Raw genomic sequence first — 12,139 nt, 5'->3', positions numbered from 1 at the left:
TTTTTTATTGAATGGTAACTATGTACATTAATGCACTTCTGGGGTACAGTGTGGGGTTTTCACACAACATCCAAAACACTTCCATCAAACTGGTTAACGTAGCCTTTATGTCATTTTCTTAGTTATTATTTTAAAATGTTCACATTCTACTCTTAGAAAGATTCACTTATACCCTTGTAAGATAAACCTCAGAAGTGATCCCTCCAATTCCCCTTCCTCCACCCATTTCCCCCTCCCCTCTCCCTCCCCCTCCCCTTATTCTTAAGCTGTTATTAGGTTATAGCTTTCATATAAAAGGTATAAATTAGTTTCATAATAGAGGTGTGTACATTGGATACTTTTTCTTCCATTCTTGTGATACTTTGGGCTGTGATATTCTTCTTGGCCCAGTCAGGCTGGGCTGGGACGTATGTTGTGTGTACCTCATTCCTCTACTTTCCTCCCCTTAAATATCTTCCAGTCTCACCCATCACTAAGGACCCAGTTCAAGTGCCACTGCTGAGAAGCTACCTGTGACTGCTCTAGCCTTCTCTGATCTATTCTTTCTCTTAACTCCTAAGGCTTTTCTGGCAGGTTCTCTGGTCAGCTGACCAATCGCAGGCTTGTGATGTCTCTTATATGCTACCATGTACCATTATTTAACTTTTAGTTCCTGAGTATTATCTTCCTGCTAAAGCTGCAGGCTCCTTGAGGCCATGGCTTCTGAATCTTTGAAACCCATGTGGCAGAGGAGTTGAGCATATTCAGTCACTTATTCAACAGATTTTGAGCACTGTGCTAGGTGCTAGGGATTTAGCAGTGAACAAGACAGAGTAATTATACATTAAAGGCACTTAGTAAATATTTGTTAAACAGATGGGCAAGTGGATAAAGAGAAGGATGGGTTGGTGATGAGTGGATGAAGTTCATATCTGCAGCATCCCTTTACTCTGTGTCAGCTCAGAGAAAAAGCTAGATTCTTTACTCTCCTGTGACCCCACAACTGTTCTTGGTGGAGGGAAGTCCCAGGAAGTTTAGTCTTAGGAAGAGGGAGACGGGAAACTCAAACGAGGGTAGTACCACTTATAGGCATCTGTTTGATGAGTGCTGGAGCCAGAAAAGGCTGAAATCAATGAGTTGTAGGAACTTGGGGTCTTCAGGTGTCATCTGGACTGCTATAGGCATCTCTTCAGACCATCCCCCTCAGATAGATGTTCCTCAGCCTCAGTGCTAACACATACCTGATGATGGGCACCTGATTGGTTCCCTCATTTTTACCTCTGTGTTGCTACCCACATTTAAGTAACATCCAAAATAGAACCAGCCCATGACATCCTAACCTGTAGTATGTGTCCATGTACCCACATCTGTGTACATCTGCTCTAATGTTAGAGCAAAATGGCAACTAGGGAAACTGGCAAAGCCTGGCTTCCCAGTTCTGGCAGCCCAGGCTGTCTTCCCAATTTCGGACTGGTGGAGGCTGTGACCTCAGCTGGAGCCTGGACTCATCCTCAATCTGGAGGTTCTTCAGCAAGAGGTGATGAAGGCCTAGAGAGAGTCCAGGTAACCACACAAATGACCACCTCTTGACCTCAAGGAGGAGACAGAGTACTTTCTTCTTATTAAAAAAAAAAAAAAGTAGTCTTTCCTCTTATAGGAGTTTAACTTGCTCCACTGGCTAGTGCTTGGTGATTCCGAGGGGAAGGGACTGAACCTTATCACCTATTGGGGCCCCGATGAGTTTCCCTTTGATGTCCTGCCTTACCCCTAATCTAGCTCCTTGCTCATTTGAATGTAGCGCTAAAAGGACAAGAACCTTCTCTCTTTCAGTGTGGACAAAACCAACAAAGCTAAGTCAAAGGCTTCTAGAGGATATGTAAAGGAAAGGTGGGGCAGGGGTGGGGGGGGGGAGAACAGAACCTGGAGAATGCAGGGAGGTGGGCAGTTGGCAAAGGTAGGTTCTGGTTTCATGATTATTAGTCTTATCTCTCCAGATTCATTGAAAAAACTAACAACAGTGGTGTCAGATTTTCATATGGTCTTCAGATGGTCCTATCTCATTAAACAGATGAAGAAACTAAAGCTCAGAGAGGGTCTCTCAGGAAAGAGCAGATAGCTCATGTAGAGCCAGGACTCAGGTCTTCTGACTCCCAGTCCAGTGTTCTCTTTTAATATCCACTGTCTTATCTCAACACTTCCAGGAAGGATCCAAGCCTTTGTTACTGCTGTGCCTCCCCCAACCCTAGCTCAGCAGTTAGGTCAGTATAAAGCAAGAATGCAACACAAAGCCATGGAGGGGAATGCAACTGAAATTTGGATGATCCTGACAGAAGATGAGAAGTAGGGATGCAGATGCTCTGAGGCTTTGGGCTTGGGGCAGCAGCAAAGAGCAGGACTAACTGAGTAGTGGGCAGGGAGGAGCAGACACAGCTGCAGTAAGAAAGGGGTGGGTGGTGCGGCAGTGGGCAGGTGTCGCTTGCCCTTGGATTCACTATGCTGGGGCCAAGCAGCTGGTTAGAAACAAAAACAAACACCAGGGATACAGGTTCCTGCTGTTAACAGCTTCAAACCGCCAGAGGAAAACTCCAAATAAATATAATTAGAAACTTGTAAAAACGTCCTCTCTGTAAATCTGCTCCCCAGGGTCTACCCTCCAAGCGCCCCTGTTCTCCCGGCCCTCCTCTCTGATGCCTACATATCCTGATACTCTACTCTTATCCAGAGGTTCCTTAGATTTGTTTCCCTATCCCGGATCTTCCCTCCAGCCCAGCAGCTCCTACCCAGGTCTTTCCTGAGCTTTTCACTGGCAGTAGCCAGACCTGGAGAACCTCCAGCATGGGGCCCTGTAATCCAAACACCATACCCCTCTAGGATTATGGTTACAGCTACAGGAAAAACCATAGGTAAGAGTGAGGGCCATAGCACCCTACCAGGGGGTCATCACCCTGCCCATGCAGCTAAATCATGGCATCCAATACTAACTGAAGAGGAGAGCTATCTAGGCTGGGGCAGAATACCAAGAGCTAGTTTTGAAGCTGGAAATGTATGGAGTAGAACCAAAGACTGGGGCCCTGGTGGCCCTAGGAATATTCAGTTTCCACAGCCAGTCCATGTCCCAACTTTGTTGGATACACATATGTAGAAACATACATGTATTCTTCAGGGACTGTATGTAGGGGTAAATTACTCACTTAAGGACACAATGAGAACAATTAGGTACTTAGGGCTCTAGGACACTGGGGTGGGGGAAGAAAGGCAGGCAGAAGAAGGGGCCAAAGAGGAGAAGCTTAAGATTTAGGTGAGTAACCTAGGAAGGCCCGACTTCAGACAGCATCTTCTGCCTCCATCAGGAAGGACTTTGATGAGATGTGCGGAATCTCAGAGCTGCAAGGGGCCTTATTGATAAGTGAGGAGGAGAGTGTTAATGATTTCTTCAGAAGCCTGAATCCTGAGGCTCTGTATCTGTCTAAACCCACTGGGGCCTTAGCCTCCAGCCCCCAGTGTCACTTAAGGCTAGCAGTATGTAGGCATGGGGGAGGCAGTCTAGTGATAAGAGGGGCCAGTGGGTGAGGGGGAGTATCTATTCCCTCTCAGCCCAGGTAACTAGCTCCTCTACACCCCCAAACATCACTGGGTTGGCTGTTATTTCACTTCTCCCCAGAAGGCCCAATAGTCCTATTTCCAGACTTCTGTCTTCTAACTGAGCCTGAAGAAGCTGTCCCCAGGTCTGGGCCTCTTGCGGGCACTGCCAACCTCAGAGCAGCTCTGCAGTTTCCATCCTTGACAGGGACTCTTTCTTATAAGTGGTCATGTGCTAAGGGCATGGGACGTCAAAGGAGGCCCACACCCTGACATGCGGGGACCAGACCAGGGGCAGGGACTGGGTGGGTTCAGGCAGCAAGCTCTTCTACTTCTGTCTTCTCAAGAGGGTCTGAAGACATCTGTCCCCTCCCCCTACTCTCAGTTCAAGGTACTAGACCCAGCCATTCTATTTCTTTACTTCTCCAACTAAAACAAAATGCAGGGCAGCCCCCATAGCTCAGTCAGTAGGGCACTAACCACAGACACTGAGGCTGCTGGGTTTGAACCCAGCCCGGGCTTGCTAAACAACAGTGACAACTACAACAACAAAAAAATAGCTCGGTGTTGTGGCAGGTACCTGTAGTCCCAGCTACTTAGGAGGCTGAGGCAAGAGAATCGTTTAAGTCTAAGAATTTGAGGTTGCTATGAGCTGTGATGCCACAGCACTCTACCCAGGGTGACAGCTTGAGACTCTTATCTCAAAAAAACAAAACCAAAATGCACATTGCCTCCTCCTTCATCTCACCAGACCACTACACACACACAAACACACACACACACACCCCAAGTCATGCACACACATGTTCACACTTCAGTGGATGCACACCTCACATTCCCAAACTCACACAGAGGACAGGTTCCTTTTACAACAGGTCCCAGCTGCTCCTATCACAAACCGGTTCTCATGCTCTCAGATTCCTGAAGGTTTCAGGAAACAATCTCATTTGAGAGTTGCTGATGACTTTTTTCTTTCTCAGCCTACAGCAATTCTAGCCTTAGAGTCTTCTAGTCCTCTCTCTCTCATTCCACTCTGCAGATCCGAGGAGATGGGAAGTAAGGGGTGGAAAATAGAGAAAAGTCTCTGTGCTCTCCCTGTCCTAGCATCTGCCACCCACCATGTCATGCAGTCACAGAGAAAAGAAAGGTCAAAAGAATTCCTGAGCAATTTCTAAGCAGTCCACCCCTTTCTCCACCCTTCTGGAAAAATGGGGAGTAGGCTTAGAGGGAAGATCAGGCTTCAAGAGTGAGGACTCTGCCTCCTTCTAGTGTGGCCTGGATGGCGCAGAGGCAGTAACCAGCTGCCTATGGAGACACCTTTGCCTGCTGACACGGTTATGGTTTTCATTTCATATTTTGGAGGGAGGGGCTAGATGGAACAGTCCCCTCACTGTAAGAGTTGGCCACAGGAGCTGAGGGAAGCAGGAGGAGAGGAAACAGCCACATTAAAGAGGAAGAGAGGAGTGGGGGAAAGAGAGAGAGACACATATACCCAGACAGAGACCTGGAGAGACACTCTGAGACACAGAGACACTGTTTGTCACTGCATGAATGCTCTCAGCTACTGGGATGATGTTACATGGAAACTCTAAATACCTGACTTTATCAACTTTATCCCTAATGAGAGAAAACTACCAGGTAAACTGAATGGTCAGGCTGCTGGCTCTCCAGGAGCCAGCCCTGGGGACAAGTTCCCCTGGAGGCTAGGAGACCTTTTCATTCAGCTGTAACCTGAGCCCCGTGTAGGGATTAGCTCTTTTTAACCACTGCTGCCTCCCCTACCCCAACTTCCCCCCCTCCCCAACAAAGCAAAGCAAATTAATGCTTCTAAGTTAACAATTATCTTGGTTATCCAGTCTGTCTACTTTAAAATACACTGACAGGCGCTTGAAACACACTCAAAACCATGTGCCCTCATGATCCCTCCCTCCCAGCCACACAGTCTCACAGATATGGAAACATCAGTGTTCCTACTGAGCTACTCCATTGCAACAGACACCAGCTATGTCACCTGTGTGATGAACCACACACACACACACACACACACACACCCGCGCGCTCTCACTTACCTACTCTTACACTTAGAGCTCATCCTCTCCTCCCCCGACAACCATGGGAATCTCTGGTGAATCTACAGAGACCCAGATTTCCCCACAGGTATTGTAACTTATTTATTTATTTATTTTAGACACAGCCTCAAGCTGTTGCTCTGGGTAGAGTGCCATGGCATCACAGCTCACAGCAACCTCCAACTCCTGGGCTCAAGTGAGTCTCCTGCCTCCACCTCCCAAGTAGTTGGGATCACAGGCGCCCACCACAACTCCTGGCTATTTTTTGGTTGCAGCCATCATTGTTGTTGGGCCTGAGCTGGATTCGAACCCACCAGCTCAGGTGTAGGTGACTGGCACCTTAGCCGCTTGAGCCACCGTCCAGACTCAAAACCTTAATTCACAAAGGGGAAAAAACACCTAGCTGTCAGGGTATTGTAACTTCTTGGTTGAGATTCTTGCCAAAGGTATTTGTATTTTAAAGATCTGCTAATGCTTCATATAAAAGCATGTGGCATGAAAGTCACACTAGCATTGGTGATAATCAGGAGATATGTTTGGGGGCAAAAGAGGCCTCCCTGATTCCCACAGCACTCTGCCTGTGGGTCAGGCTGTAAGGCTGCCCTGCCTGGTCAGTATTTATCCTTCCTGCAGTATCTGCCTACAGATTTGGGTCCAGAGGCATTGCTCTAACCCAGCAAACCTGTTGTTAGGCAATCTCTGGCCAGGCTTTATGGATTTCCTGAACAGCAGGGTGAATTAGAGTCTTTCTATGCCAAGCTAGATTCAGGGATCAGAAGAAGGGAAGATGCCAAGCTAACTGCATCCTAGTCAGAGCAAGCATAGCCTGTGAATGAGATAAGCAGGCACAAAACTACTTGTAAGGTCCTTGAGGACAGGGGCCTCCACTCAGGCAGCAGTTCCCCCAGAAACCAGCAGGGTGTCTAATAAGCGGGAGCCTTGGAGGACCTTGGAGGTATCCTCACTCCAGACCCTGAACCATGGGCTGATGGCACTTGTCCCATAAAGTAGTCTCTATCCCTGAAGCCCCTTTGAATGCATTGCTTTTTCTTTTGCCTTCAGTCCCCCAGCCTCACTAGGCCACTACTGACACTGGCTCCAACTTGAAAGAAGCCCTTATCTTGTCTCTAGATTACTTCATGAAATCTGTTCCTTCCTTCAGACTAAACTCCCTAGCTAATTCCATGTTATGAGTAAGTCAGCAAGCACTACAAAAGCCAGCTTTGTTTATGAAAACACAAGCAAATCCACAGTGAGGAGAGGGGCTGCTCTCAGGCTGGGGGTGGCAATGGTGGTGGGCTATCTGGAAGCAGGAGACTAGAGAAAAGACAGTTTGGCCTTGGAAAGACTTGGGGGTGGGGTCTGATATTTGACAGGTGTGAGGGTCCCTAGTGTTTGGGTTCCGATCAAGGACAGGTTGGAGGGGGAAGAGGTTAATTCAAGAGGCAGTGTTTTGGGATAGGAGGGCATCGCTGATATCAAATCTTCCTTTTAACAGAATGGGAGGCCATCTAGTAGTACACAGAGCAGCTTAAGAGCCAAGTGCTTAGGCTCCAGGACACAGTGACCTGACTGCCAGACAGTCAGGCTTCCCCAACTCCCAAGTTCAACTTTCCTTCTGGCCCAGCCACCTTCTAACCCCAGCTGGCTTCAGGAGCCTCTGGGATAACAGGCAAGATCATATGCTCCTGGACAAACCTTGCCCAGAGGGATTTTCTTTTTGTCCATATAAATCTCTTGTCAGTGAGGACATGATGGGGGGGGGAGGGGTACAGCAAGAGGTCAAGGGGGGAGGGGAGGCTATCCCAAGAGAACTGTGGCACACAAGCCTGCAGCACAGTCTTGGGACCCAGTGAGCTGGGGGTCAGGGACTGAGGCCAGAGGCCTCCTTGTCTCTAATTCCTAGAGGGATCTGTCAGAGTTCCCCAGCCTGGAATTCTACTTTGTTATTTTAATGCAATTCTGACCTGGATTTAAATGGAATTGGAAACCCAAGGCCTTAATAAATAAATATTATGATAAGAAATGAAAGCCATGCAAGACGAAAGAAATTTTCCCCCAAAGAGGCAGAAACAAAACATTTATGCCAGGAGCCAAAGAAATTTTCTTCTCCAACCCCCTACCAGTGAGAGATGAGTTGGTTTTCCCATAAAATATTCTATTTTTCTTTAACATTTTTCCACTGATAAGACAGCAACTTTGAAATTTCTGCCTAACTTGGCATGTGGGCTAGGGGTGAGAGGGAGAAATAAATATATGGCATGGCTGAAAAGTTTTCATTCTCTCGGTGTCTCCAGGCCACAACTGAAGTTTCTGGCAGAGTTTAAGAGAGAGTCTCTTTTAAACTTTAGAGGACAAGGAGTTTAAAGATGCTGGGGGTGGGGCGGATGGATGAAGTCCGGTAGGATTCTGAGGTGCGTGGTCACTTCTGCCCAACGCCCCCCCACCCCAAAACTTCTCACTCATTCCTGCCGCCCCAGCTGTTCTAGCTCTTTCCTCGGAGCGCAGCGCCGGGCAGTCGGGTCCCTGGCCGGGAAGTCCAGGCGCTCAGGGCCGGGTCCTGACAGCAGCATGCTTTCCTGCCCCGCGTAAATCGCGCTCGGGCCCTTGGGCCCCGCAGCCCCGGCAGCACCACGGCCGCGCGCCCCTCCTTCCTTACCTTGCGCGGCTTTGCTGTGCTGGGCGGCGCGGGCGTGGACCAGCAGGACGAACAGGCAGAGCCCGGGCACGCGTCCCGAGCCCATGGCTGGAGCTACGGGCAGCCGGGGCCGCTCTCACAGCCCGGGGAGGGCGGAAGCCGGCCGGGTCCCCGCGCGGGAGGGGGAGGGGAGGGGGCGCCCAGCCGGGGCCGGACCGGGGGCTGCAGGCGCGGGGCACAGACCGCGGCGCCCAGGGCTGGAGGCTCCCGATGCTGCCGGCTCCTCCTAGCTGGACGTCGGGGAGAGCTAGGCGGAAAGCTCGACTAGGCGAGGGGCACCCGGCGCTACTGACGGAGGGGAACCCCCGCCCCCTCCAAGCTGGGCTCTGCTAGCGGCGGCGGCTGGGCTGCTCCGTACAATCCCACCCAATTCCCAGCCTCGCCCGGAGAAAGCTGCAGCCGGAGAGCGCGCAGAGCCCGAGCGAGAGACCTGAGAAAGGGGAGGGGAAAAGCAGGGCCAGAAACACGCCCTTTCTGCTTCTCTTTCTTCCTCTCTCGCTCTTTCTCCGTCTCTCAGGCTCCGTCTCTTTTTCTTCGCCTTTCTCCTCCTCCTCCTCTTTCTCCTCCTCTCCTCGCTCCTTTTCGTTTCTTCCTCCTCCCACTCCTCCTCCTCCACTACCTCCTTTTTCGTGCCCTTTTTTCTTTCAAATGGGGCCTCGGCGCGGCGGCCGCTCCCCCTGCGCGCCCGGGCGCTGCGGCCCCCTCCCCAGGCTGCCGGGCCGCTGCCTGCAGGAATTTACAATCCGGCGCTGGGGGAGCGGGCCCGGTCTCCATGGAGACGGCTTCCCCGGGAGCAGGGAGGTCAGGCGCAGAGCTCTCACAATCAATGGATCAATGCGAGCCCCGCTCGGCTCCAGACCAAACAGCATCGGGCTCCGGCTCGTCCTCTCTTCCTGAGGAAAGAGTAGGGGAGCGAGTGTGCGTCTCCCGCTCGCACGCGAGGACGGCTGTGCGGCGCAGGTTTGCACGCATACCTCCTCCTGGAGACAAAGGGGGCGCGAGATGTCAGGAGGCTGGAATAGATGTGGATACATGGGCACTTGGGTGCGTTCACCGACACGCGGAACATAGGACCTTGAAACATAGAGTGGCCCCGTTGCCGGGCCAAGTGACGTCCCCCCAACTCTTACCCGCTCACCCTCGTCCCTCTCCTCATCCTTAGGACTCAGGGTCTGAATCCACGTTAACTGAGATTAAGAAGAAAGTAGGTTACTTAGTACCTCTGCTAAAACTGCCAGCTCCAAGGGAAACCCCCTTGCAGTGAGGGGTCTTAGCGGTAAACTCACTAAACCACCCTACCTGTATAGACGCGGACATGTACTCACACTCTCATGTGTGAGTGTGTCAATACAAAGACAGAGACAGGTACAACATGCTCCTCTAAACCCGTACTCAGCTTCAAGAGGTGGTCCTGACTGGGTCTCAGCCCTTCATTCCTTTAACTTCAGGGGCATTAGAAGTAAGACTGCAGGTATTTTTAAAATTAGAGGCAACCTGGGCAGAAGAAGCAGTGTTCCCCACCCACGATGGACACTATCTTCTAATCTACTCGCCCGTCTGCATCTTCTCTCCACAGCAAGGAAAAGAGAAAAGATATCTTGAAAGGCAGTGAGGGTTTCTTGGAGTGTGGGGCTGTGGTCAAAATGAGACCGTACTGGGACCCAGATGCTTCTCATGCTTCACAGCCTGTGTGCTACAGGGAAGAGGCCACTGGGACCCCAGGTTATCCAGGGGGAATGGGTGATGACCAAAATCTCTAAGATGACTTGGTTCTCAGACCATTGACACTGGCCACCTACATCAATTGGGGTGAGGGGTGCTTGGTCAGCACCCTCTCTCCCCTCTCTTCCAGCAGAAGAGCTGAACCCTTCCTTCCCTAGGGATGGAGTGGAAAAGCAAGAGGATGGAAACATACCACTTAGGCATTTGGGTTTATGGTCTTAGCTCTGTCTTAGGACGAAGACTACTTTTGGGCAAGTCATATCTCAGTGGGTCTCAAGTTTCTTCATCTAGAAGACAAGAGGTGGCATTTGCTCTGAGGTGGTTGCATGAGGGATGATGGCAGATCCTAGGATCTGCAAAAAGTTGGGTCAGATGATCTCCGAGGTCCCTTCCAGCCTGTTACTCTAAGACTCCCCCCTCTTTCATTCCACCCCCAAACCCCTCCCCTTGCAGCAGCTTTGCCTGCTGCTACCAATTACGTGTAGGGCTGGAGGACAAGTGCAAACTTGCCATCCTCTTTGCTCCAAACAAGAGAGTGGTTAAAAGAAAGAATTGGAGGTTTCCAGACGGTGCCTGTGATCTACATGGGGGCACAGGGAGAGAGCAGAGAAGCTCCCCATGGCTGGGAGGGGAATTTGCACTCTGCCTTGGTTTGCTCCATCTCTGGCTTCCTTGGACACTAGTGTGAGCACCTCTAGATCCCTGTGGGGGGATCAGGGGAGTTGCTCCAGCCCACCCCCTACTCCACAGGAGAGGTGGGCATGGAGGTTTCTATAGGGGCAAAGTAGGGTTATTTGGGACCTTCTCTCCATTTCACTCTGATTACCTAGTCCCCTGAATATGGGCATTGCCCTGGGTTTCAGGGTCAGATGAATTGCCCCACCTAAGCCACTATGTCTCTTGAAGACCCACTAGGGGTCTTTTACCCTAGTTTCCTTTTATTTCATCCCAACAGTTTTCCTCTTATTGTTTCCTTTTTTTCCTCCAGGATGAGGTGAGCTCCTCTTCCACAACTGGGCAGAAGAGGCAATTTCCTGCTCTTCTCCCCTCACCCCCATCTGGGTCAAGCCCACCCTCAGCCCTTCAGAGGAGTCTATAGGAGTAGAAGCAGGGCTCATATCACTGGGTACTGTGAATTTGGGCGCTGGTCACATTGCCCTCTGCCCCTCCCACTTCTGCAGGAACTTAGTTATGCAGTAATTCAGGTAGATGACAAGGAAGGAATGGTGAGTGGCAGCATGTGCCATATTATGTCATAACTAGCAGTGTCTCTGGACCTCCCATATTCACCACTCAGGCTGTAGCTTGCTCCACTTTCCTTCAGGGATGCTTCCAACATTCATTTCACTTTAAAATCTCCTGCAGATGTTTGGGGAAAGGCGGGGTGGGCCCATCGCTGATAGATCTGGGTTTAGGTCCTGCTTAGGGATACTTCTTCCAAGGCCCCACCACACTCAAGGACTTCCCTTTTCTTGCAAAATTTCCTTCTCTAGCTTTGATTTTTCTCGCTGCTCCTCAGCTTTCCAGTATGTAAAACAAATCCAATGACCCTACCTTGACAGGCAAAGAGTAATTGAGTGCATGTACCAGCTGAAACAAAATGGCCCTGAGGTCAATACCAGGCCCTACCATTGCCCAGCCATCTGTCTACTCTTGGTGAGTTATTTCACTTTGTGAGCCTCAGCTTCCTCATCTGGAAAATGGGTATGGTCATACAACATCAATGTCTAATGATATAGGCTCTATCTACTTGAACAAACCTGTGGTTTACATCTCAACTCTGTAACTTTCTACATGTGTGACTTTAGGCAAGTTACTCAATCTCAGTGAACTTCATTTTCCTCATCTGACAAAGTGGATAAAAACCTCACCGGTTGTGGTGTTAGTTAAATGAGATAATGTACACTTAGCACATAGTAGGCATTCAGTGGGGGAGGCTATTGTTGTTATTTGCATTACTTCACAGAAAGAGCAAAAACCACAGTTTTGACAGTAAAGGTGCAGCAGCCTTGCCCCAAATCAGGCATTGATGCCTCTGGGTATCTATGTATCGACTGGGGGTCAATTCTTTTTTTTTTTTTTTTTTTTTTGA

The 12,139-nt window shown here is 50.0% G+C and overlaps 1 protein-coding gene across 3 annotated transcripts in view; it reads right to left on the bottom strand.

Annotated features, from left to right (window-relative positions):
* The window catches only part of SCUBE3 (signal peptide, CUB domain and EGF like domain containing 3), a 39,476-nt gene extending 30,758 nt beyond the window's left edge, over window positions 1-8,718 (bottom strand). Inside the window, exon 1 of one of the 3 annotated variants that reach the window (XM_012804710.2) lies at window positions 8,287-8,718. In XM_012804710.2, the coding sequence (XP_012660164.1) occupies window positions 8,287-8,371 (85 nt within the window). In that variant the 5' untranslated portion in view covers window positions 8,372-8,718. The remainder of the gene's footprint in view (window positions 1-8,286) is intronic. The other 2 variants (XM_003789120.3, XM_012804709.2) reach the window with 2 other exon arrangements.
* Window positions 8,719-12,139: the final 3,421 nt, after the last annotated feature.

The sequence above is a fragment of the Otolemur garnettii genome, unplaced genomic scaffold, assembly GCF_000181295.1.
Source record: "Otolemur garnettii isolate 467f Iridium unplaced genomic scaffold, OtoGar3 scaffold00031, whole genome shotgun sequence".
Lineage (NCBI taxonomy): Eukaryota > Metazoa > Chordata > Mammalia > Primates > Galagidae > Otolemur > Otolemur garnettii.
Note: the sequence above shows the minus strand (reverse complement) of the source record. Positions and strands in the feature narration are given on the sequence as shown.